At 41.6% G+C, this 27,912-nt stretch overlaps 1 protein-coding gene across 1 annotated transcript in view; it reads left to right on the forward strand.

Annotated features, from left to right (window-relative positions):
- Nucleotides 1-27,912, forward strand: part of LOC124799310 (peroxiredoxin-6) — a 53,010-nt gene that overhangs the window by 19,158 nt on the left and 5,940 nt on the right. Inside the window, exons 4-5 of the mRNA XM_047262896.1 lie at nt 14,206-14,423; nt 19,993-20,065. Coding sequence (XP_047118852.1) covers nt 14,206-14,423; nt 19,993-20,065 — 291 coding nt within the window. The remainder of the gene's footprint in view (nt 1-14,205; nt 14,424-19,992; nt 20,066-27,912) is intronic.

The raw sequence follows: 27,912 nt of genomic DNA on the forward strand, positions 1-27,912 counted from the left end.
CTAGAAGAAATGTCATTTGCATTCTGTATGTATGACTGACATCATCCTCTCTAGCCACAATACTCTTGCACTTCGTGCCCTTGGGGCCATTTTCTTACATGCACCCCCCCTGCTGGCTGGGAGCGTTGCTTCTATGCTTTCCCTCACACCCACCAGGGACGTCAATCCCCAAACCCCGCCGGAGAAAGAAACACCCTCATTAGGAAGGGGTCCCTCGTGACACTCCCTTCCTGTGATCTTCTGATCTACAACCAGATACCAGCTAGTGGCTTAGGGAGCTACAGGTTGTTGGTCATAGGGCTTGGCATTCCTCATCTGTACCTGAAACTAGAGCAGACAAGACCTCATCAATGACGACACCATTCAAGGAGAAGAGGGACAAAAGAGGATTTCGAAGACAGAAAAGGTTTTGGTGGCCTCCACATGTTTCAGCACTCTACCTAAGTTGGAGTTTCTGGTCGCCTCTGTGGCAGTGGATCCTACCAGAAGACCTGCTTCAGAATAGATGTGTATGGCTGCATATCCTTGTGATCAGTGAAAGCAGGTGATGGTGGGGCCTGACTTGCCTCCTTGGTCCTCCACCACCACCACCACCACCTGGCTGAGCTATGACTTCTCTTATGGGTTTCCACTACTTTGTGCGTTGCCCTCGAGGAGACTTGCTTCCCAGCATTTCAAACCCATACCCTCTGTAGCTATCAAAGCTGTAACTCTAGCTGGCTATGACAGGAAGGCAGAGTTTGCTCATATGCTCTGGACTCTGTTCACAGCGAACTTGTATCACTCAATATGACTTGGGAGGCTGTGGCTGTTAATGTGAGAATGTGTCTGGATTTTACCATGTGTAATGTTTATTTCACTCCTGATGGTGAAGTGCCTGACTGAGTTGTCTGCACTGATTTCTTAGCTCCCCCACATTTCCTTATTTTGTGTGACTTCAATGCTCACAATCCTTTGTGGAGTGGAACTGTAACCAATGGTTGTGATAAAGCTATTGAAACTTGGCTCACTGAGCTCAATCTTTGTCTCTTGAATATTGCCATCCCCACACTCTTTAGTGTGATGTACGGATCTTATTCGGTCTTTGATCTTTAAATTTGCAGCCCTGCTCTTCTCTCCTCCATCCATTGAAGAGTCCGTGATGACCTGTGTGACACTGATCATTTTCCGATCATCCTGCCCCTTTCTCAGCATCATTTGCCTGGTGTCCACCCAGGTAGGCTCTGAAACTCCTCAATGCCAACCAGTATGGATTCTGAAAACATAAATTGTGTGAAACCCAACTCATACTTTAGTCACTTGGCGTACTGAAAGCTTTGGATCAAGGCAGTTGGATATATGCAGTATTTCCTGATTTCCGAAAAGCATTTGACTCGGTGCCACACCTATGTATATTGTCAAAAGTATGATCATATGGGGTATCAAGTGGAATTTGTTACTAGATTGAGGACTTCTTGATAGGGAGGACGCAGCGTGTTATATTGGACAGAGTGTCATTGTCAGATATAAAAGTAACTTCAGGTGGTGTACATTAATGACCTTGCAGGCAATATTAAAAGCAATATCAGCAGACTTTTTGGAGATGGTGCAGCTATCTATAACTAAGTACTCTCAAAGAAGCTGCATAAGTATTCAGTCAGATCTTGATAAGATTTCAAAGTGGTGCTAACATTGGCAACTTGCTCTACGCATACATAAATGTAAAATTTTGCACGTCACAAAACGACTGTAATATAAGAGTGTCACTGTTAGAATAGGCCAAGTTATACGAACACCTGGGTGTAACAGTTTGTAGGCAAATGAAATGGAATGATCACATAAGCTCAGTCGTGGGCAAAGCAGGTGGTAGACTTCAGTTTATTGGTAGAACACTGTAGAGGTGTAGTCAATCTACAGAGGAGATTGCTTACAGATCACTTGGGCAACCAGTTCTAGAATATTGCTCAGGTGTGTGGGACACATACCAAATAGGACTAACAGAGGATATTTAATGTATACAGAGAAGGGTAGCACGAATGGTGACAGGATTGTTTGATATGTGGGACAGTATTACAGAGATACTGATGGAACTGACCTGGTAGACTCTTGCAGATAGATGTAAACTATCTGAAGAAAGTGTCGTAAGGGGACCACACCCTGCATATCTTACCCATGTTAATTTAGGCAAGTAATTGACGCATTTCTGAAAAAACTATTTGATGCAGGACCTTAATATTTTTACTGTAAGTTACATGATGCTAATAGTCAACCGTACGAAAATCTACTTTATCCATTTTACAGTTTTTAAGAAATACTTTTTTAAATTTATTAACAAAAATATTAAGTTTTTTTTCTGCAGAAAATATATTTTGTGAACTTCCTAATGGGGAATATCAATGAATGTAGTACCAGGGGTGGCTTTTTATGTTATGCAGAGCCTCTGAAAATTTCATTCTTTTATCTGATAGTTCCTGATATAATGGGGCATATGTACTGAAAATTTTAGTTTGTGGGGAAATTGACTTTAAAGAACAAACTTTTGAAATTTGTTACTTTCAGTTAATTAAAACTATCCTGCTACATATGATGGCCCTTCTTTGGCCTCTAGCAGGTCTTCCAGCTTCTTTTTCACCTTCCTGGATGTTTGTCTTGCTTTCTTTGGCCATATTAGATTCAGACCTGTCTACATTGGCTATCCTCATTTTATCACAGTGTTGCAGCCCAGTGATCATATTTTCACCAGGATTAATTCCCAGCTTTTTCAGTACAAACACTTTCCAATATTACCGCAATTGAATGTAATGGCAGCATCATGAACTCCTAGTTTCATTGTATGCATGCTTACAAATACAGTTTTAGAAAGGCAGTTCCATATTATGCTGTTAAACATTAAAGCAGACATTTCGTTAGAAGGTCAGAATGAGCCAAGTCTCTGACAGTAGGTTTACTTGCTGTAATAACAGCAGCAGGAAGAGAGTGCTGGTGAGAATAATATTATCAAGTTGCCCGAGCCCTATTGTATTTGCACCACAAATTTTCTCCTGATGGACACAATCCATGACATGGCTTATCATCAGTAGAGGACTTATGGAAGAATATGGCCCAAACATCTCTCTTCATTGCCTCCAGATTTTCTTTATTTCTCCTTATTTTCTGCCCATAGTATACCTGCAATTTTTCTACTTCAGTTTTACTTAACTGACCCTGTCCAGTCAACAATTTTCCATCTTCTAATTCTTTTTCCTCTCATACCAACAGTTAGTTTTCTCAGCCTTGTTCCCAAACGTTTTTGAACATGGCCTACACATTCTATTTTGCTAATAATGACAAATTTCCATGTGGCTTAGAGTTAACCACATTGTTGTATGGCTTACTGTCCCCATCGCCCAAATATTTGGTGTAGCCTACCGTACGCCTCTTGTTTCTAAGGAGCAATGAAATATTTGTTGTACTCCATGAACTTCCATACCACCACTTGTTCCTCTAAAATTAGCCACACAGTTGTGTTCTTTATGTTAATTGAATTTACAACATTTGCAATATTTAGACATTATCTCCACTTCTAACACTCAACTGGTGTCTACACTAGTGGCAGTCACTACTTCATTCAGAGAAGTGTGTCCTCTTTTCTGCCAACTTCCATAAAGTGCAACTGCAATATCCGAACATCCATCATTTTCTTCTATTACTTCCCTAGCAGCCAGTCTCATGCTTTCCTCACTGAACTTACATACAGCTTTCTCTAATATTGCAGTCAGTTTTTCAAATTTATTTGGTGGTTGATGTAAGTTCATCACTGAAAAAAATGTTGTCCCTGCAGCCATGCCCTTGCCAATGGATTGTAAGGCATAAACTAATCTAGTATTGATTTCATAAGGGCCACTTGCATCTGGTTTTGAAGAACTCATCAATGAAATCACAGCTGAGCATTTGTTGTTGTGGTCTTCAGTCCAGAGACTGGTTTGATGCAGCTCTCCATGCTACTCTATCCTGTGCAAGTTCCTTCATCTCCCAGTACCTACTGCAACCTACATCCTTCTGAATCTGCTTAGTGTATTCATCTCTTGGTCTCCCTCTACAATTTTTACCCTCCACACTGCCCTCCAGTACTAAATTGGTAATCCCTTGATACCTCAGAATATGTCCTACCAACCGATCCCTTCTTCTAGTCAAGTTGTGCCACAAATTTCTCTTCTCCCCAGTTCTGTTCAATACCTCCTCATTAGCTATATGATCTACCCATCTAATCTTCAGCATTAAATCTATACTCGATGTTAACAAAGTTCTCTTCTTCAGAAACGCTTTCCTTGCCATTGCCAGTCTAGATTTTATATCCTCTCTGCTTCGACCATCATCAGTTATTTGCTCCCCAAATAGCAAAACTAATTTATTACTTTAAGTGTCTCATTTCCTAATCTAATACCCGCAGCATTACCATATTTAGTTAGACTACATTCCATTATCTTCATTTTGCTTTTGTTGATGTTCATCTTATATTCTCCTTTCAAGACGTGTCCATTCCATTCAGCTGCTCTTCCAGGTCCTTTGGTGTGTCTGACAGAGTTACAATGTCATCGGCGAACCTCAAAGTTTTTATTTCTTCTCCATGGATTTTAATACCTACTCCGAATTTTTCTTTTGTTTCCTTTACCGTTTGCTCAATATACAGATTGAATAACATCGAGGAGAGGCTACAACCCAGTTTCACTCCTTTCCCAACCACTGCTTCCCTTTCATGCCCCTCAACCCTTATACCTGCCATCTGGTTTCTGTACAAATTGTAAATAGCCTTTCGCTCCCTGTATTTTACACCTGCCACCTTCAGAATATGAGAGAGAGTATTTCAGTCAACATTGTCAAAAGCTTTCTCTAACGCTACAAATGCTAGGAACATAGGTTTGCCTCTACTTAATCTTCCTTCTAAGGTAAGTTGTAGGGTCAGTATTGCCTCACGTATTCCAACATTTCTACGGAATCCAAACTGATCTTCCCTGAGGTCGGCTTCTACCAATTTTTCCATTCGTCTGTAAAGAATTCGTGTTAGTATTTTGCAGCCGTAACTTATTAAACTGATAGTTGGTGATTTTCACATCTGTCAACACATACTTTCTTTGGGATTGGAATTATTATATTTTTCTAGAAGTCTGAGAGCATTTCGCATGTCTCATACATCTTGCTCCCCAAATGGTGGAGTTTTGTCAGAGCTGAATTGCCCAAGGCTATCGGTAGTTCTAATGGGATGTTGTCTACTCCTGGGGCCTTGTTTCGACTTAGGTCTTTCAGTGCTCTGTCAAATTCTTCACGCAGTATCATATCTCCCATTTCATCTTCATCTACGTCCTTTTCCATTCCTGCCCTCAAGTTCATCGCCCTTGTATAGACCCTCTACATACTCCATCCACCTTTCTGCTTTCCCTTGTTTTGCTTAGAACTGGTTTTCCATCAGAGTTCTTCATGTTCATACAAGTGGTTCTCTTTTCTCCAAAGGTCTCTCTAATTTTCCTGTAGGCAGTATCTACCTTAACCCTAGTGATAGCCGGCCGAAGTGGCCGTGCAGTTCTAGGCGCTACAGTGTGGAACCGAGCGACCACTAAGGTCGTAGGTTCGAATCTGCCTCGGGCATGGATGTGTGTGATGTCCTTAGGTTAGTTAGGTTTAATTAGTTCTAAGTTCTAGGCGACTGATGACCTCAGAAGTTAAGTCACATAGTGCTCAGAGCCATTTGAACCCTAGTGGTATGTGTTTGTACATCCTTACACTTGTTCTCAAGCCATCCCTGCTTAGCCATTTTGCACTCCCTGTCGATCTCATTTTTGAGAAGTTTGTATTCCTTTTCATCTGCTTCATTTACTGCATTTTTATATTTTCTCCTTCGTCAATTACATTCAATGCCTCTTCTGTTACCCAAGGATTTCTACTAGCCTGTTACCCAAGGATTTCTACTAGCCCTCGTCTTTTAACCTACTTGATCCTCTGCTGCTTTCAGTATTTCATTTCTCAAAGCTACCCATTCTTCTTCTTCTTCTTCTTCTTCTTCCATATTTTTTCCCCTGTGCTTGTCAACCATTCCCTAATGCTCTCTCTGAAACTCTAGACAACCTCTGGTTCTTTAAGTTTGTCCAGGTCACATCTCCATAAATTCCTACCTTTTCGCAGGTTCTTCAGGTTTAATCTACAGTTCATAACCAATAAATTGTGGTCAGAGTCTACATCTGCCCCCTGGAAATGTCTTAAAATTTAAAACTGGTTCCTAAATCTGTCTCTTACCATTATATAATCTATCTGAAACCTTCCTGTGTCTCCAGGCCTTTTCTGTATATACAGCCTTCTGTCATGATTCGTAAACCAAGTGTCAGCTATGATTAAGTTACACTCTGTGCAAAATTCTACCAGGTGGCTTCCTCTTTCATTCCTTAGCCCCATTCCATATTCACCTACTAAGTTTCCTTCTCTCCCTTTTCCTACTGTCGAATTCCAGTCACCCATGACTATTAAATTTTCATCTCCCTTCACTATCTGAATAATTTTTTATCTCGTTATACATTCCCTCAATCTCATCATCTGCTGAGCTAGTTGGCATATAAATTTGGACTACTGTGATAGGTTTGGTCTTCATGTCTGTCTTGGCTACAACAATGCATTCACTATGTCGTAGTAGCTTACCCACACTATTATTTATTATTCATTATTAAACCTACTCCTGCATTACCCCTATTTGATTTTGTATTTATAACGCTGTATTCACCTGACTAGAAGTCTTTTCCCGCCTGCCACCGAACTTCACTAATTCCCACTATATCCAGATTTAGCTAATTCATTTTCCTTTTTAATATTTCTAACTAACCACCAGTAGCTTTCTAACCTAAACCCCTATAGTAGGTTGACATAACTCAAGAAGGGGGGGGGGGGCATTGTCTGGGGAAAAAAAAGAAAAGACCTTATAGGGTAAAAGGCTGATGTTTCATTGAGTATTTTAATTGCATGTGCTTATGAATACTGTAATGGGATTACTGTGGTGTTATTCACATAATAATTCAATGTCCTATGAAGTCCCTCTGTTCTACCATTCGTTTGTGGGTGAAAGGCACTAGTTCATAGCTTTTTCACGTGCAGTAGTTGACGTGGCTGCTTAAACCATTCAGACATGAAACATGTGCTTTAGTCTGTTGTTGTTGCTTCTGGTGTGCTGATTTTTGGTAGCCAATGGTTAATGAAAATGTGAGCCACTGTGTCTGCTTGTTACTTTGGTAGGGTGATGTTTGTTAAATAATGTGAGAAATGATCAGTTATAGTTCACACACATCAGTTTCCCACTGGCGTTTGCGCAAAGGGGTAGGGCATCAGTGTTGATCCTTTCAATTTTTCTCTGCATCGGACAGTCTCGTCTGCGGCCGCAAGTAATTTTCTGCAATGCGGCTTTCTGTGGCTTGTCATCTGCTATGCTCTGGTAAGGTGAAATCATGGGTTTGCCTCAATATTTCATCCCATAAAAAGGCTGGCACAATGATGCAGAAGCCACATTGTATTTGCTTTAGGCCAAAGCCTTCCCATCCACCTCTTGGCTCGGAACACAGCTGTGGGCATGGTTGCTTGAATCACAAGACAAGATTAACTGTTTTTGATAGTCTCGAAAATACAGCAACGGGACCTATGCTAATTCTTTCAACGATTGAAATGCTTCTTGATGATTTGGAGTCCAGTAAAATTTTGCACATTTTCAAATTCTGAAATCTATTTTCTGTAGACTTTCATTGATCCTGAGATATGATTGTACATCTTTTACTGTGTTAGGCCTTTGAAAATCTGGCTTGCACATGTCTTGGGTCAGTACGTACCCTGTCCTGGCCAATAATGTTATATAGTTAGCAGACCTCCTGCAATACAAAACACTTTTCTATGCTGAGGGTCAGCTGTGCTGCACACAACTGTTCCAGTACTTGCATGATGTGCACCAAGGATGTCCTTGGAGTGTACTACTATGTCATCTAGATAAACTAAGCAGTATTTTGATTTCAGGCCATGTAGTGTTGGAAAACTGCTGATGTGCTTTTCAGGCCAAAAGGCGTCTGGCGATGCCGGAAGTGCTCAGATGGGAAAATGCTGTCTTAGGCCAATATGGTACTACTCATGATTGAAAATGGCCATTGCATAAATTTTAAGTTGTAAAGCAATGGCATTCCTCATGATTTTCCTAATTTTTCTGTGATATTGTACATGGGGTATGCATTGGTGACCGTTCACCAATTCAGAAATCTGCAATCACAGCAGAATGTAAAAGTGTTTTTCCCTGTCTGAGGACATCTCGGGTACAATTGTTACTGGGGCTGAACAGGGGTTGGTACTTTCTTGATGATTCCATCTTGAAGCTGATGGTCTTTGAACTATTACTGATTACAAATAGTGGGGGACACTATTCGCTGCGGGGAATTTTGTGTTGTACCAGAGCTGTAGCTGGCAGTGTTCCAGGCAGGTTAAATAATCCTGCATATTCTTCTGATAGCTCCTCCACATCAACTCACATTCTTTCAAATGCGACACTCAGAGCTGTAGCTGGCAGTGTTCCAGGCAGGTTAAATAATCCTGCATATTCTTCTGATAGCTCCTCCACATCAACTCACATTCTTTCAGATGCGACACTTTCCCCTCGTTGCAGTTTAAATGACCAACAGTACCTGCTTCTAGTAGTGTGCATTGAAATCTGTTCCTAATCCATCCTGTGAAACATCTAAGTTAGCCACCAGTGTTTCTTTTGATAGTCCCCCCCCCCCTTCTCTGAACCCAAAATTATCTATACTTATGGGTACTACTTGGCTATTGTATTAGCTCTCGTAAATAAGACAGACTGCATCGTATGAAACGTTGCACCTCAACCACTGCCTTGTTCTCTGGCAAGGGCTCTACCACAGATACAGTATTAATCGGCTGGTCAGCTCTTATGTTCATCCGGACCAGCTTTCCTGTATCTTTTGGCATTGCATCTCATGAGTCAAGTCTAAGGGACTGTGTAAGCAGTTTAACTGGTGTCCATGATGTCTGGGGTTTTCCTTGCAAGAGCCCTTTCAGCCATAAAACAAAGACAGTGATGCTGTAGAGATACTTTATTGTGATGTTTAACCAGAAAGTCCAGTCCCAGAATGAAGATGTAGCTCTCACTTCTACAACCTATGCCATTTAACTTGCAGTGCCGTGGGCTCAAATTCACTGTACTCGGTATACTATGGGTAGCCATGGATACCTTTGATCCTGTGTCCATCAACTTAACATGACATTCTCTTTATACATTTGAATAGATAAATGTCTGCATCTGATTCAGCACCTAGTTGTCTCATAGTCGAGCTTGCTGGAAGCATTGCACAGTGATTACGCTGCCCCTTGTAGCATTTATTCCAGGGGCATGAGTGTTACGTTGATTCCATTGTCTTTGCGGCTGTTGACATTTCTGAACAGAATACCCTACTTGCTTGCACCTCTGACATCGTGGCTTTACACAGAAACATTGAGTGTGGCCCAGAGCAACACGCTTGTAAAAACCTTCACATTAAGCATTACCCGCTTCTCCCTTGGTATAGTTACAGTGTCTAGTTACACAATTGATTTCGGTCAGTGCTATTGCAGTTCCACTGCTTCGTGCAGGATTATCGAAAACTGCATGTGTACTTTCCATGACATTTCGGGTGGCAGGCCTTGCAAAAATGCACCAGGCACCCGTTGTTCTGCCTCCTGCAAAATGGCTTTTTTGGTATGTCATCATTTGTTAATTCATACATATTGGTATCGATTTTCGTGGTGTGGTCCACATGACCGTGTATTGAATATCCTTGCATCTGTAATACACCATTCAATTTTTCACGATAATGCTGTAAGGTATTCTTCTTCCTGTAATGCTCCACTACCCCCATCTGGAAGTCTGCAAAGGATTGAGGGTCTTGCAATTTCTCATTGCAAATCGTGTATGTCCTTACCAATTTTAAACAAGCTACATTTAACAATTGTTTATTACTCAAAGTCCTTGATGTTTTGGCTGTATGCAAACTGTCTGTGAAGACAAAAAGTCTTCCCTAGGTTTATTGGAAAATGGTGACACCAGTGAGGCTGTACTAGCATCAAGGGTGGGTGAAGATATGCCAGATGATGACCCTTCTCTTCTTCCATAGTTCACTTCTCAACAAAAAACTTCATTGTCAGCTCTAAACGTAGCTGCTTCATTTAGGAGATGCTGAATTCTCTCTTGAGTGAGAGACAGCCATTTTGATCAGCACTACCACAAGAAGTGTATAGTATACCCAAATAGAAAAGAAAGGACAAACACCATGAGACAGGCCCAAAATAAAACTCTCGTTGATTGAATGACCATTTCCAGCTCCAGAAAGTATACTGGCACCAGTATTGTAATGGATGTACAGCAGGCTAGGAGTGGGCGAGTGGTTTTCTGCTGGATGTTGGCAGTGGAGTGGATGAAAACAGCAGCCAGTCAGTTGATGGAACACTTTATTGGAGAACATGAACAGACTTGATTGAGCACATCTGAAACAGGACTGACTGCAGATGATGGGAGGTGATCCTTGGACTCCAGCATGCCAGTGTGAATGTTAAATTGTAGGCCTTCACCATGGATGGTAGCGGTGGCCCGGCTACCGTAGCAGGATAGCTGATGCCTGCTGGGCGACAGCGAGGTGACGACCGTGTGCAAGGGTTGGACACTTGGACGGTATTCATTGGTTTCCGGCCTGGCAGAGGCAGTTTCACACATGCGGTGACAACTGAACACATTGCAGCATTGGACAGCGCCGACATGATGACAATGTGATGAGCTGATCTTGTGGAGGGAGCCTGCATAATGTCCCTCTTGTCAACACACAGGAAACGGTGTCTCTGTTGACACTGCTGAGCTGGCAGGGCCGTAGCTGATGGATTGCGGCCTGTTTTTGCAGTGGGACTGCTATCCCACGTGACGTTATGTGGGCCGTTAAAGAGTCCAATCCAAAACAGTCACTGACTGTTTAAACAGCTGAATAAAAATAGAACTTGCGTAGTCTAACCTGTTGAATGGGCATAAAGGGGTTGCACAAAAATCTGAAAACACCAGAAATATAATACTTTAATGTGGGAAACCCACTGGCATTAAAAACAGCTTCCAGTCATCTCTGAATTAAATACATACAGGCGCTGTGTGGGTTTCAAGGGAACCTTATATCACTCTTCCTGCAAAATGATGTCAAGTTCAGGTAACAGTAATGGAGGTGGATAGCAATCTCACACCCTTCTCTCCAAACTAGACAACAAAGGATCAATAATATTGAGATCTGGTGACTGTAATGGCCAGGGGAGATTCATACTCTTGTTCACAAAACCAGTCCTTAAGCTGTGTGAACAGGGTCCATGTTGCCTTGGAACACAGCATCAACATTGGAAACAGACATTGTACCAAGAGATGGACCTCCCCCCCCCCACCCCCCCCCTTCCCTTCCCCCCCCCCCCCCCCCCCAACAAAATGGCCACATAATGCTTTACAGTAATGCAACCTTGCTGGATAACCATGGAACCTATGGAATATCAATATTGCTGCCCACATCATCACCAAAACTTTGCCATGTTTCACTCTTGGGACGTAAACTCGGCCAAAAGTAGGAGACAGTGTGAAACAAGACTCATCTGACCAGATGATTTTTCTTTCTTTGTTTCATAGTCCAGGTTTTATAGCTAAGTTACCACATTTTACTGTTTCGTGCATTTGCGTAACTGATGTGTAGTTTCGGAATTTCAGCTCAACCTACAATTCCCTGCTTATGGAGGTCTATTCATGTTGTTTTGTTGCTGACAGGGTTCACAAGTGTGACATTCTGTTGTGCAAATTATTTTGAAACTGTTGTCCTCTTATTTTTCATCACAATTCTCTTCAGTGACAGTCTCTCATAAGCACTCAGTGACATTTTCGACCACATTACACTATGTGATCAAAATGTATCTGGACACCCCCAAAAACATATGTTTTTCATATTAGGTGCATTGTGCTGCCAGTTACTCCATATCAGCAACCTCGGTAGTCATTAGATATTGTGAGAGAGCAGAATGGGGTGCTCTCTGGAACTCACGGACTTGGAATATGTTTAGATGATTGGGTGTCACTTGTCATACATCTGTACGCGAGATTTCCACACTTCTTAACGTCCCTAGATCCACTGTTTCCAATGTGATAGTGAAATGGAAATGTGAAGGGACACATACAGCACAAAAGCATACAGGCTGACCTAGTCTGTTGTCTGACAGAGACCACTGACGGTTGAAGAGGGTCATAATGTGTAATAGACAGACATCTATCCAGACCATCACACAGGAATTCCAAACTGCATCAGGACCCACTGCAACTACTGTGACAGTTAGGCGGGAGGTGAGAAAACTTGGATTTCGTGGTCGAGTGGCTGCTAAAAAGCCACACATCACGCCGGTAAATACCAAAAGGTGCCTCGCTTGGTGTAAGGTGTGGATGCAGGATGTGGGTATGGCGAATACCCGGTGAACACCATTTGTCGACATGTGTAGTGTCAACAGTAAAATTTGGGGGGGGGGGGGGGGGGGGGCGGTGGTGTTGGTGTGGTCGTGTTTTTCATGGAGGGGGCTTGCACCCCGTATTGTTGTGCTTGGCACTATCACAGCACAGCCTACATTGATATTTTAAGCACCATCTTGCTTCCCACTGTTATAGAGCAATTTGGAAGTGGCGATTGCATCTTTCAACTCAATCTCACACCTGTTCATAATGCACGGTCTGTGGCGGAGGGGTTACATGACAATAACCTCCCTTTAGTGGACTGACCTGCACAAAGTCCTGACCTGAATCCTATAGAATACCTTTGGGATGTTTTGGAACACGGACTTCTTGCTAGGCCTCACCGACCAACATCAATACCTCTCCTCAGTGCAACACTCTGTGAAGAATGGGCTGCCATTTCACAAGAAATCTTCCAGCACCTGATTTGAACGTATGCCTGCGAGAGTGGAAGCTGTCATCTAGGGTAAGGGTGGCCCAACACCATATTGAATTCCAGCATTGCCGATGTAGGGTGCCACAAACTTCCATTTTCAACCCGGTGTCCAGATACTTTAGATCACATAGTGTATGACTTAGTGGGTGATGTTTTTCTCCTTTCCATGCATGCCATATAAATCTTGTGGCATCATCACACAATTTGCATACTGGATTCATATTCTGAATGAGAATAACATATTGAAGATCAGGAGTTCAGTAGGTACATTCTCAGTGCCCACTCCAGCACTATTGCCAGTATGGAAAATTATGCTTTTAAGAATTTCTGACAAACTACACCAGCAGGTCTCAAAACGTTGTTTGGATTTCATACAATTAAGGGAACTCTAGACACTCTGTATTCGGATGAGACATTGAAAATGCAAATATTCTTATGTAGTACGTCCAGAGACAGATTCTTCTGGCTGAGAACAAATCTGCATCGTGATGACATGGTTATACCCATTGACGATGCAGACAATTTTTACTAAGTTTTGATCCATACACACTGCCTTTAGTAATCGTGGGGGCAATTATTCCATTTACAGAGCAGATTTCTGTAAAACCAATATGTGAAAGGAAAGACAATTCCATGAGGTATCAAAATTTACATGTTATGTGGTAATAGTGGGCAAGCTTACAATTTTATTCTTTAGTGGGGAGCATCATCTGAATGTCAGGAATATTTGTTGAATGCATTTAGGCAAGGTCCAACATTAGTCTTACAGAAAGCATAGAGAATAAAAAGGGAATATGACATTCTGATTTTTCCTTCATACAATCTATTCCAAGCATTGAAAGAAGAAAACATTTGTCCTACTGAAACTGACTGTTGGCCATTTTGCTAAACCTCCTCTAATGCTGCAGAAGGAAGGAGTGAAAAAAGTAAGAGTCTTTTCAGGAGAATTTTGCAGCATAGATGACATAACACTTCCCTTTTGCAAAAGAAAGGCTTTTCTTGTAAAATGTGTATTTATGAGTCCCAGGTAAAATTTATTTTGTTATGAGAATGTTAACATTTGTTATTTACTATTATTTACTGAGAGTGATTTCTGTAATTTATTAACAATTATGGCTGTTTAAAATGAACAAGACAATGGTTTGTGTGTGTGTGTGTGTGTTTACATACTAAAAGTATTAAGTCAGTGTGTAAATATATGCATATAAAACTTAAGTCATTAACAAATTTTATGTGGATATAGGATATAAAAAGTTATGGTGGCCACGTAGCAGATAAATTTCCGTACCCGATTATTGCTGATGAAGGAAGAGATTTAGCTGTTCAGTTGGGGATGCTGGATCCTGATGAACGTGATAAAGATGGCCTTCCATTAACATGCCGAGCTGTTTTTGTTATTAGCCCAACAAAAAGACTGAAACTTTCAATTTTGTATCCTGCTACTACTGGTCGTAACTTTGCGTAAGTAGTCATTTACATATTAATAATACAAATTTGAAAATAGCTGTAAGATTGAGTACTTGCATATTTTCTTTATTGTACTTTTTTTCATGTGTAGTGTTGTTAACCTTCATTGAGAGATGTAAATATGGTACAAAAAATTTAACATGTTATTGTGAAACATTTAGGAAAAAATAAGAAATTGTTTCAACAATTTAAATTGAAACATGACATAACATGTCAGAGGAAAAGCCATTGGAAGAGAGAGAGAGGGGGGGGGGGGGGGGGGGGGAGTTAGACTTAGACTTCCATTTTTGCTGTTGTAAATAAAGATTAATAATCCTTCTGATAATGTGTACACTACTATAAAAATTTCTTGTAACCATGTGTTAGTATTGTTTTGGACATGTGGATTATTTGATGCAGATACAACATTTTGTTGATATGTTATTGCTAAGGGGATTGGTGCAAATATCTCTACTCAGATTGGATCATTCCTCATCAAATCACCCAATAATTCTAAGATTTGTTACACTCCACCTCATATTTTTACAACTTTCTGCATTTGCTTAGACTTACAAATAAGAACTTTACATTTTTTTAAATTTCCTTTCTCAGACTAAAACTTCCTTTAATTTTCAATGAAGTGATGATGTTATGATTTGGCATAAGTTAAGAGAAACACAATTATTTAAGCAGTAAACCCATCAGGGGCCCTGCATTTGTTTTCTGAGTATTGGAACACGTCTAGTTGAAACTGCTAATTCAACCCAAATATCTAAGCTCCTGGGATGTAAGGCCTTATGTGAGTACCCTGTTGAGTCTGAGTTGCATAATTCCCCATAAGTGGTTATTGGATCTGATCTAATGGAGGTGGACCCCACAGAGTTACATGAAGAATGGAAAAATATGGGCATCATGGAGGTACAGAGCTATATGGGGAGAGTCAATGGCAAATTGGAAAAATCTGCAACATTTATTCTAATGTTTAGTACTCGGAAATTACCTGAACATTTCCTTGCAGACTCAAGGTTCGCCTATTCTTAACCCAATGCAAAGCTACAAATGTCAAAGATATGGCCGTACCGCTATGGGGTGTAATTAGAGGGCTACATGTGGCAATTGTGGAGACAAAGCTCACGGAATAGGCAATTCTTGTACACTTCCTCCGAAATGTGTAAACTGCTCTGGGGATTACCCAGTGTGGAGCAGAAAGTGCGAGGTTTACAACGAGGAAAGGAAGATTCAGGAGTTGAAAGTCAAGAGATGCATACCCATGGCGAAGCTAAAAAAAAAGCTTTCAGAGCTATGCAACTGCCAGTTTTTGCTACTCCTTTTGCATCATCCCTTAAGACACCAATCGCGAAGTGTGATGCCTCCACACAAACTCAGATAGCAGATTCAAATATAGTGCACTTGTCAGTGTACGTGTAGGGGAAATGCCCCACTTGAAACTGAAGTCGTTTGGAAGCTGTCAGCAATGGGCTTACCACCTAAGCCACATACCACTACCCTACATTAGAAGCCAACTAAGCTGTCCCTGCAATCTAGGCAACCAGCTCCTTCAATCAGTAAAGAAAAATGTCCTTCGAAAAGTATTTCCAAGTCCAAGAAAATGGTAGCTAAACCTTCGGATCGGTGAGATCTCTCCCTCCCTGATGGGGACTGCGGGTTGGGTTGTTTGGGGGAGGAGACCAGACAGCGAGATCATCAGTCTTGTCGGATTTGGGAAGGACGGGGAAGGAAGTTGGCTGTGGCCTTTCAAAGGAACCATCCCGGCATTTGCCTGGAGCAATTTAGGGAAATTATGGAAAACATAAATCAGTATGGCTGGATGCAGGATTGAACTGTCGTTTTCCCAAATGAGAGTCCAGTGTGCTGGCCACTGCGCTACTTCGTTTGGGTGGGGACTATGCTCTTGAGGATATGGACTTCCAATCAGAGGAACTGGAGAGCAGGGAACCAGTTAATTTTCCCCCTGATGTCCCTGGTAAATCACACCTCTGAGGGGAAAAAGAAAAGAGCAACCATCGCTAAACAATGGCTTCCACAGGAACTTCTGTGTTGCAGTGGAATTTGAATGGATATCACTCACATTTGGAAGAATTACAGCTCCTGGTCCAGGAGAAACTGTTCTACATATGCTTACAAGAAATGCATCTTAAAGTCATCGACACAGCTGCATTAAGGGGTTACCACCCATACGGGTGGTTCTCGCACCCTTTAATATCACAATCTGTTCTTTGTACTTTCCCTCTAATGATGCTTTGGATGCAGATGCACTGGCTGAACTATTCTGGGCCCACGCCCATTCCTCCTTTTGGGGGACTTCAATGCACACAATGTGCTGTGGGGCTAAGCTACCTCTTGCTCCAGGGGTCGCATGATAGAGCAACTCGTCCATTCTAAGAAACTCTGCCTTCTGAACCCGTGTCAGATGACGCAGTTTTTCACAGTTACAGTGTCTTTTTCAGCCATTGATCTTTATGTTCCCCAGCTATCGCAGACTCCGTTCAGTGGGAAGTAAATACAGATTCATGTTCTAGTGACCACTTCGCGGTATCTGTCTGCCAATTAGAGCGGTGGCTGACAGGAGACCATGCAGATGGGTGATACAAAGTGCAAATTGGTTGCGCTACAGTTAACATGCTATTTTTGAACAAAAGGATTGTGCACAGAGGCAGTTGCCCATACCATTGTGAGATCCAGTGGGCTGCCGCAGAGTTCATCCCTTAGTCTGGTAACCACCTCAGATGACAGCCTGTACCTTGTGGAATGACGACTGTTGATTGCCAATCAGGGCCCAGATGAACAGCTCTGTGGAGCTTCAATGTCCAATTACAAAAAATCTTAATGCCATCAGGTCTGTGAGAGCACATGTGAGGCGAGAGATAGAAGAATGGAAGAGGGGGTTTCTGGAAGGAATTCACAACTTCCATTACTCGGTCCACTTCCACTCTCCACTGCATAAGTTTGGGAATCGATAAGACAGATTTCAGGTAATGGTAGTACATGTCCCCTTATATGGCTTTGTCAAGTAATGGGGGTCTTGGTATACACACCAGAAGACATGGGTCAGGTTTTAGCTGAACACTTCTTTACTGTTACTGTGTCATCCAGACAAGCTTCTTTTCTTGTGTTCCATAGGACCGAGACATAGGAAACTCAATTTCTTCTCGCATAATTAAGAAGTCTAAAACCTTCTGTTCTCCATGTGGGAACTGGAATCAGCTTTGTCCGCAGCCAGAGGTACTGCTCCAGGACCTGATTAGATCCATTATGCCATGCATCATCATCATCTGTGCCCTGAAGTGAAAGGACAGCTACTCTTGTTTCAGTCACATCTGGTTTGATGGACAATACCCCACGACTTGGAAGGAGGCAATATTAACTCCATTCTGGAACCAGGGAAGGACCGAAGTGCCCCTATTAGTTACCAGAACGTAGCCCTTACCAGTTGCATGGGTAACACTCTTGAATGCACGGTCAACTGCTGCTTAATCCGGCTGCTCAAATCCTTAGGTCATCTGAGCTGCTCCCAGTGCAGTTTCAGGCACTATCTTCCATCCTTGACAACTTAATTCTACTGGAGAAGTCCTTATGCTGAAACTATTTGGTTTGTGTGTTTCTTGACTTGGAAAAAGCATATGACACTACTTGGAGGTACATCATCTTTCACCAGCTTCATGAACAGGGACTAAGTGGATGCCTGCCGCTTCTTATCCAATCCTTTCTCGAGGACCTGCACTTTCAATATAATGTTGGTGATGCCATGTCTGACTGCTATGTTCAAGGGAATGGGGTCCTCCAAGGCGGTGTCCTCAATGGCATACTGTTTGCCGTTATTATCAATGGCATTTCCTCCACAGTCAGAAGCGTTGTCAAATGCTCTTTGTTTGTGGATGACTTTGTGATCTTCTACTCTTCCTCTGATCTTATTATGAAGACAAGGCAGCTACAGCTGACCGTTAGAGGCTGGAAACCTGGGCCGGGACAAATGGTTTTCGGTTTTCGCCAGATAAGACTACACGTATCAATTTTAATCAAAGTTTCGACCAACCAGTGCTTATAATGGGGGGACAATATTTTACGTTTTACGTGCTTTTTGTGTTTATTATTTGACTCTGAATTAACTTGGCTCCCACACCAGAAAGACCTAAGACTTCTAGTCATTGAATATTTTGAAATGTCTTAGCAGAAAAAGATGGGGAGTAGCAGTTTTATAAGACATTTGTTCGACCAAGTGTAGATCATGGCAGTGTGGCCTACGGATCAGCCCGTCGTTCCTACCTCGAGATGTTAGATATTGTCCAGCATGAGGGCATTCAGCTATAGACTGGAGCCTTTCGGACCAACCCATTACAGAGTATGTGTCAGAGGCTGGTGAACCTTGGGATGGGTCGGCGGTGGTGATTGTGCCCCAGCATACGTAGTGCCTCTACGGTGCCCCCTGCACTTGCCGCTACCCCCCAACCCCCTCCCTTTGCCACCCTCCTTTTCTTTACCCTTTCTGCCATCCCAACATCTTTTTTGCTTCCTTGTTCACTCATATTTCCTTTTCCCATCAGCTGGACTGTGCTATTGCTGTTGTTCCTCTTTAGTTTCTGCCACATTGGATTGTGGGACTGATGGCATTGCTTGGTTGCCCCCCACACTCCCCCGCCCGCCCTGCCAGCCATTCAACCCACCACCATGTAGGAGGAGGCAGCAGCTACAAAATGTGAATCTATTCAACTTAAAATTGGTTAGGTTACGGAGGGTTAGGAAAGTACCCTTCCTTTTGAACATACCTTCCCTTGTCCGTAAGGAAGGGATTAATAGTTCCACAAGCTAGGTTTAGTATGTGTAAACAAATTATTATCATAAAAAATGAAAATTGGGAAATAGAAAAACTGGCTAAGATACACTGATGATGGAAGAGAGGAAGTCTTTTTAAATCATGGATTAGGAAAGAGGAAAAAATCTGCAGTTAGTGACTGTGGTGGAGATTATAGTAATTAGCTGCCAGAGCCAAACATGAAAGACACAGAAGTGAGCTAAAGATAGGAGGAATATAATTGGAATTAAAAATAAGGGACTATCATAAAACCAAACAATAAAAAATCCAGGTTGGAATATCAAGTCATGAAAAGGATAGATTGCTACTCACCATAAAGATGACTATTGAGTTGCAGACAGGCACAACAACAGGTCTGGATTAGATATGCAGAGACAGAATGTGTTTTTCAAAAGTAAAATGTGAGTGAAAGACAGGGGCAGAATCGTGAAGCCAAGGGGTGAATGGTGAGAGTTAAAAATGTATTGAAGACAGGCTTCCCATGTTTGAAGTTTGGAAGCACTAGTTTTACAAGGTACGGGGTTCAAGTTATACAAGTAATGAAGAAGTCCCAGGGTTCTGGTGTTAGGTTCTACTTTCTGCTTCTCAAAAGTATTTTTGTGTAGCTGGTTTTTGTTGTAATAAGACGTCCATCACTGTGGCATGTTGTTCATGCTGTAACATAACTGTGACCAGTTTATTGCCCAGTGTTAATTTGTTAATGATTTTGTTGAATTATACTGTTAACACAATTTTTATCAATATTCTTTGCAGTGAAATATTGAGAGCAATTGATTCACTGCAGCTGACAGAGAACAAGAAGGTGGCAACTCCTGCAGACTGGCAGGTACAGTGTAATTTATTATAGTAAATGCTGTGCAGCTTCCCTTGTACCTCTGTCTACATTTTATGTACTTATTTATAATAGAAATGTTACGATATAAGTGATTAAAAAAACTTAACCTACAGCTAATTGTTGCATGGCACATACATATGAAATTTTACTAACCTAACTAATACAGGTTACACATGCTTGTGGATTTAAGTGCCGATAATTCTGATGCCTTATGTGGGTACTTGCATCTCATGTTTCATTTACAGCATGAAACATTAATTGCAATTATGAATGAGGTGTACACAAACAAAATGTATATGTCTAGAGTGTATTGTCACTGATGGCGATCAGTTACATTAGCTGCACCAATCTTGCATGATCTTTGTCATTATTACTGTTGTGTTAATCAAGTTGCTCTTATTCACTAACTATATTCTACATGTTCAGGTAACTTCTGGGAATGCAGCCAGGTAATATCGACAACTGCCGATACTTCGACAGGAGGATACCCTGTCATTTTTGAGGCAACACACACACACACACACACACACCAAAAGTTATCAATAGCGAAATTAATAATCTACTGGTGAGGTAGCATAAACTCTGTTTCTGTTTTTCAACAAGTGAGAGAGCAGGAGTAGTACAGAATTTAAACAAAAACCACCATCTCTATTTATAAGATTACTTGCTAACGTAGTTTCAACAGCTTCCTTAATAACACTATCCCAATAGCTGGAAGTGGATGCAAGAACATCTGTGGTGTTATATTCCGTAGGATAACCAGTGGCAAGGCAATGTTCTGCAATGGTGGATTTGCTTGGCTGTTGTAAATGCGTGTGTTGCTCATGCTCAGTACACCATTCCTTCATCCTCATAGTCTGACCAATATATGACATGTCATGACTGCAAGGAATATGTTAGACACCGCCTTAGGCATACCAACATCATCTTTTATGAGACTAAAAGAAATTTTATTTTATTTTTTATTTAAGCATCTAGTTCTGTTGGACCAAATTGAGGAGCAAATCTCCATGGTTGTGGAATGTATCAGTACGTGAAATTACAACATAAAAGTAGTAACAGATGAACCCAAAAAATTCAAGCCACAAGTTTAAGTAATGCTGCTAAGATTTTTGAATTCTTGTGGTAGCTTATTGAAAATGGATGCAGCAGTATACTGCACACCTTTCTGCACAAGAGTTAGGGAAGTGCGATCCAAATGCAGATTGGATTTCTGCAGAGTATTAACTGAGTGAAAGCTGCTGCAAAAAACAAAGACGATGTGACTTACCATACGAAAGCGCTGGCAGGTCGAAAGGCATACAAACATACGCACAAAATTCAAGCTTTCGCAACAAACTGTTGCCTCATCAGGAAAGAGGGAAGGAGAGGGAAAGACGAAAGGATGTGGGTTGTAAGGGAGAGGGTAAGGAGTCATTCCAATCCCGGGAGCGGAAAGACTTACCTTGGGGGAAAAAAGGACGGGTATACACTCTCTCGCGCGCGCACACACACACACACACACACACACACACACACACACACACACACACACACACACACATACAGACACAAGTAGACATATACAGAGGCAAAGAGTTTGGGCAGAGATGTCAGTCGAGGCGGAAGTGCAGAGGCAAAGATGTTGTTGAGTGACAGGTGAGGTATGAGTGGCGGTAACTTGAAATTAGCGGAGATTGAGGCCTGGTGGGTAACGGGAAGAGAGGATATATTGAAGAGCAAGTTCCCATCTCCGGAGTTCGGATAGGTTGGTGTTAATGGGAAGTATCCAGATAACCCGGACGGTGTAACACTGTGCCAAGATGTGCTGGCCGTGCACCAAGGCATGTTTAGCCACAGGGTGATCCTCATTACCAACAAGCACTGTCTGCCTGTGTCCATTCATGCGAATGGACAGTTTTATTGCTGGTCATTCCCACATAGAATGCATCACAGTGTAGGCAGGTCAGTTGGTAAATCACGTGGGTGCTTTCATACGTGGCTCTGCCTTTGATCGTGTACACCTTCCGGGTTACAGGACTGGAGTAGGTGGTGGTGGGAGAGTGCATGGGGCAGGCTTTACACCGGGGGCGGTTACAAGGATAGGAGCCAGAGGGTAGGAAAGGTGGTTTGGGGATTTCATAGGGATGAACTAAGAGGTTACGAAGGTTAGGTGGACGGCGGAAAGACACTCTTGGTGGAGTGGGGAGGATTTCATGAAGGATGGATCTCATTTCAGGGCAGGATTTGAGGAAGTCGTATCCCTGCTGGAGAGCCACATTCAGAGTCTGGTCCAGTCCCGGAAAGTATCCTGTCACAAGTGGGGCACTTTTGTGGTTCTTCTGTGGGAGGTTCTGGGTTTGAGGGGATGAGGAAGTGACTCTGGTTATTTGCTTCTGTACCAGGTCGGGAGGGTAGTTGCGGGATGCGAAAGCTATTGTCAGGTTGTTGGTGTAATGATTCAGGGATTCCGGACTGGAGCAGATTCGTTTGCCACGAAGACCTAGGCTGTAGGGAAGGGACTGTTTGATGTGGAATGGGTGGCAGCTGTCATAATGCAGGTACTGTTGCTTGTTGGTGGGTTTGATGTGGACGGACGTGTGAAGCTGGCCATTGGACAGGTGGAGGTCAACATCAAGGAAAGTGGCGTGGGATTTGGAGTAGGACCAGGTGAATCTGATGGAACCAAAGGGGTTGAGGTTGGAGAGGAAATTCTGGAGTTCTTCTTCACTGTGAGTCCAGATCATGAAGATGTCATCAATAAATCTGTACCAAACTTTGGGTTGGCAGGCCTGGGTAACCAAGAAGGCTTCCTCTAGGAGACCCATGAATAGGTTGGCGTACGAGGGGGCCATCGTGGTACCCATGGCTGTTCCCTTTAATTTTTGGTATGTCTGGCCTTCAAAAGTGAAGAAGTTGTGGGTCAGGATGAAGCTGGCTAAGGTAAAGGCCAATGTCAAAATAACCAGACAATTGGACAGTGGTCGACAACAGGTCGCGAATTTACACCACTTATTGCCCGATTTGCCCCATAGTATAATACCATATGACATAAGCGAATGAAAATAAGCAAAGTAGACTAAGTTTTGTATCAAATGATCACTTACATCAGATACTGTTAGATTAGTAAAAATGGCAGCATTAAGTCTTTGAACAAGATACCGAACATGGTCTTTCCATAACGGTTTCAAATCTCTATGAACACCTAGAAATTTGAACTGTTCAGTTTCACAAATCATATGCCCATTCTGTGAAATTAAAAAGTCAGGTTTTGTTGAATTGCGTGTTCGAAACTGTAAAAATTGAGTCTTATTGTGATTTTGTGCTAGTTTTTCTACAAGGTGTGAACTTAATGTCATGAACTGCACTATTTGAAACTGAGTCAGTGTTGCCCACAACATCCTTTACTACCAAGCTAGTGTCATCAGCAAACAGAAATATTTTAGAACTACCTGTAATACTAGAGGGCATATCATTTGTATAAATAATGAACAGGAGTGACTCCAACACTGATCCCTTTGGCAAACCCCCCCCCCCCCCCCCCCCCTCCCCCCCAAATTGACTGTACCCCACTCAGACCCCACATCACAGCCATTCTCAACACTGTGAAAAATGACCTTTAGCTGTCTATTGTTAAAGTAAAAGGTGAACCAATTGTGAGCGGCTCCCCATATTCTGAAATGGTCCAACTTCTGGAGCAAAATTTCATGATCAATACAATCAAATGCCATAGTTAAATCAAAAAGATACACCTAGCATTTGAAACCTTTTGTTTAATCCATCCATTACCTCACAAAGAAAATAGAATATAGCATTTTCAGTTGTTAAATGACTTCCAGAGCCGAACTGTACGTTTGATAGCAAGTTATGTGATACAAAATGATCAATTATCCTTAAATATGCTGATCTTAGAAAGGTGGTTGAAAAATCCACTTCACTTCATATTTCCGCAAAATATGACCACTCCTGTTCGAAATGCTTCCTGCGTAAGGCAAAAAGGCCATAGACTTTGGTGCTACCTCGATATTTATAGGAAGCCTTCTCACACTGACTTGTATAAGCTGGCTAACAGCTGCCACCTACCTACTCAACATGAAGGCCTACTTCATACCTTGATTCAAAGGGCCCATGTCATCTCGGACGCTGAGAGTTTGTCAGCTGAGTTACCGTATCTCGAAGTCACCTTTCATAAATGGTTACAGTGAAAGACAGGCTAGACATGAATTGTGCTGTCAACCAAATGTACATTGGGTGAGTGATGATACTACCAAGGTGGCACCAAAGTCTTTTTGTCTGAATGCAGGGAGCATTTTGAACAAAGAGTGGTCGTATTTTGCAGAAATATGATGTGAGTGCGTTTTTCGATCACCATCTAAGATCAGGGTTCTTCCAGGTTCCATAAAGGGTGAACTTGGTTTGCGTAAGGCGATTGTCTACCATATTCTTCGCAGTTATATCATATATTGGTCAGATATCAGGACTGTGAAGGAATGGTGTACTGAGTACAAGTGACACACACAATTAAAACAGCTGAGCAAATACGCTTCTGCAGAACATTATCTTGGCACCGGTCATCCTTTGTCTATTACAACATGGAGGTTCTGGCACGCACTTCCAGCTACTGGGGTAGCGTTATTAAGGAACCTATTGAAATTAAATTAGCAAGTTACCTTATAAATACATATGGTGGTTTTTTGTTTAAATTCTGCGTGTAATCCTGCTCTCTCATAGAGGGACAGAGTTTATGCTACCTCACCTGTTGATTATTAATTTCACTACTGATAACTTCTGGTGTGTGTGTGTGTGTGTGTGTGTGTGTGTGTGTGTGTGTGTGTGTGTATGTGTGTGTGTGTGTGTGTGTGTGTGTGTGTGTGCGCGCGCGCGCATGTGTGTGTGTACGTGCGCGTGTGTGTTAGTTTTGCCTTGAAAACGATAGGGCATCCTGTCGGAATATCAGGGGTTGTTGATGACATCACCCGTCTAGATTCCTTTAAGTTATTTGAATATTAAAGTGTCTTATAGTCTACATGTATGTGTTGATCCCATAAACAAACACAAACATACACACAAAATTCTAGCTTTCGCAACCAATGGTTGCCTCGTCAGGAAAGAGGGAAGGAGAAGGAAAGACAAAAGGATATGGGTTTTAAGGGAGAGGGTAAGGAGTCATTCCAATCCCGGGAGCGGAAAGACTTACCTTAGGGGGAAAAAAGGACAGGTATACACTCGCACACACACACATATCCATCCACACATACACAGACACAAGCAGACATTTGTAAAGGCCTTTACAAATGTCTGCTTGTGTCTGTGTATGTGTGGATGGATATGTGTGTGTGTGCGAGTGTATACCTGTCCTTTTTTCCCCCTAAGGTAAGTCTTTCCGCTCCCGGGATTGGAATGACTCCTTACCCTCTCCCTTAAAACCCATATCCTTTTGTCTTTCCTTCTCCTTCCCTCTTTCCTGACGAGGCAACCATTGGTTGTGAAAGCTAGAATTTTGTGTGTATGTTTGTGTTTGTTTGTGTGTCTATCGACCTGCCAGCGCTTTTGTTTGGTAAGTTTCATCATCTTTCTTTTTAGATATATTTTTCCCACGTGGAATGTTTCCCTCTATTATATTCATATCATTAATTTGTTGATCCCATAGGTTATATTAGACTTTTAATCAGTTGTAACTGTAAACACTCTCTTACATTTGAAACACCGTATTTCTCCCATTACTATCTGTGCAGTTGAAGTTTTTATTGGCTGTAAAAATTTGAGCTATTCACCCATAATAATTGTAGCATAGTTACATTTTCACAAACAAAATTGTATACCCAGATAGTCAGTCAGTCTGTTATTGCACTTGGAGTTCAATGTTATGCAAAATACAATGAGCTTCCACAAAGCCTTCTCAAGTTTTCCACTCCTCAGCTTGTGGATAAGCCCACCTTTTGATTTTACCTGTACCCACTGTGAGCAACAAACTTCACTTCTGTACCTCTTCCTGTTCTGTCTGTCAGGTCCACCTCTCAAAGTGGTACCTTCTAGACCAGTGGACACTAAACACTACCCTTTCTGAGGCTGTCAAGATATACCCTGTTCCTTGGAGCTTCACGCGTGTCCAGTTGAGCATTAATATCCAGTCTCTATTTGTATAATCTCTGGATGCAGGACTAGGCAGCAGGAGTGCCATGTGAAACATGGATCAGAATTTCGAGTAGGATGCCTCTCACCTCTGGGAAAGATTACAGATAGTACCCCAGAAGATATTGCTTATAAATGTAGTACTGGTAATGGCATGTTCACAATGGCCATTGTGTCTCAAGAAGAAATTGCACAAGAAATGTGTTTCTGTGCTAGTTGGACAAAATATGGTTTCTGATGGAGGGTATTAAGATATTAGGAAAGCTCCTGCATCACACTTTGAGTCCCTAAAGTTTCCAGGTTTATAGGATCGGTTCATTTTAATGTGCATTAGGTGAGTCGAAGGAGGACAAAAATAATGAGATGTAGCAGAAATGAACTGCAAGAAACTTATCAGAATTGGGAATCAAGAAGTAGACAGTCAAGGAAGTCTGCTCTCCAGGCAGCAAGATACGGACAGAGCAAGGAGGACAGAAAAGGCAGACTAGCACTGGCAAAAAGGGCCTTCCTGGCCAAGAGAAGTATGCTAGTATTAAACGTAGGCCTTAGTTTGAGAAAGAAATACTTAAGAATGTATCTTTGGAGCACAGCATTGTACGGCAGTGAAATGTGGACTGTGTGAAAACTGGAACAGAAGAGAATAGTACCATTTGAGATAGGGTGCTACAGGAAAATTTTGAAAATTTGTTGGACTGATAAGGTAAGGTATGAGGTTGGTTCTCCATAGAATTGGTGATGAAAGGAATATGTGGAAACACTGGCAAAAAGGGCAGGAAGATAGGACACCCATTAAGACAAAGACACACCTGTCAAAAGGAAGGGGGAAGGTACTATTGGTGGGCAGCACATTGATATGAACAGAGATTCTTCCAGATTCATCTGCGAGGTGGATGTAAACATCAAAGATAGTAAACGTTCTCAGTTGACAAGTAACATCTGAAGCAGATGTTGGGAGTAGAGATTAAAATTCGGGAAGAAAGCGCAGAGGCTGTTTTTTGTCATTGGTACACATTATGAAGATGTAGCCATGTATCTAAATAAGACTATGGGTTTAAGGTGCTATCTGGATAAGGAACAAGATTTTTGGTGGCCAACACACATTTTGACATAGGGGTCATTCCATGTCAAATCAGCCAGTAAAACAAATTATTTGAACCTTGATGATTTAGAAATTTACATTTTTGTCATTTTATTCTACCTATTAAAAAAAGATAAAATCCAAAATTAAATTTTTTTGGACGTTTCTTTTTTAGTTTATTTTAATTTGCCCAATTTTTGCCACGCTTCGAAACCTTAAAAATGTCCATAGCTCGAAGACCTGAAAGTTGTACCATTATTCAGCTTGTTATAGGCTTTAAAAGTATGTGCTGCTTGACCAGATTCATTGAAATGCTAATTTTCCCAGTGTTTTTAAAATTTTGAAAATTATAGAATTGAATTTTTCATGGTGGTATTCCAAGGCAAACATATGGAAATTTTATCTTTCTGCTAGATGGTTACATATGGAAATTTTATCTTTCTGGTAGCTGGTTTATTAAATTAAATGAAATTAAGTACTAACTAAGCAGTCTCCACAATAGTATTTTAAAATTGTACTAAATTATGCCTTATGACAGTAAATATAAATAATGTAAGGGATAGCATGCAGTTTGCATTTTATATCATTTTAGTTTACAGTAGCTACAGTTCTTATTTATAGAACAGTGTGTATGTGCTTCTATTGACAG

This window comes from Schistocerca piceifrons, chromosome 5, assembly GCF_021461385.2.
Source record: "Schistocerca piceifrons isolate TAMUIC-IGC-003096 chromosome 5, iqSchPice1.1, whole genome shotgun sequence".
Taxonomy (NCBI): Eukaryota; Metazoa; Arthropoda; class Insecta; order Orthoptera; family Acrididae; genus Schistocerca; species Schistocerca piceifrons.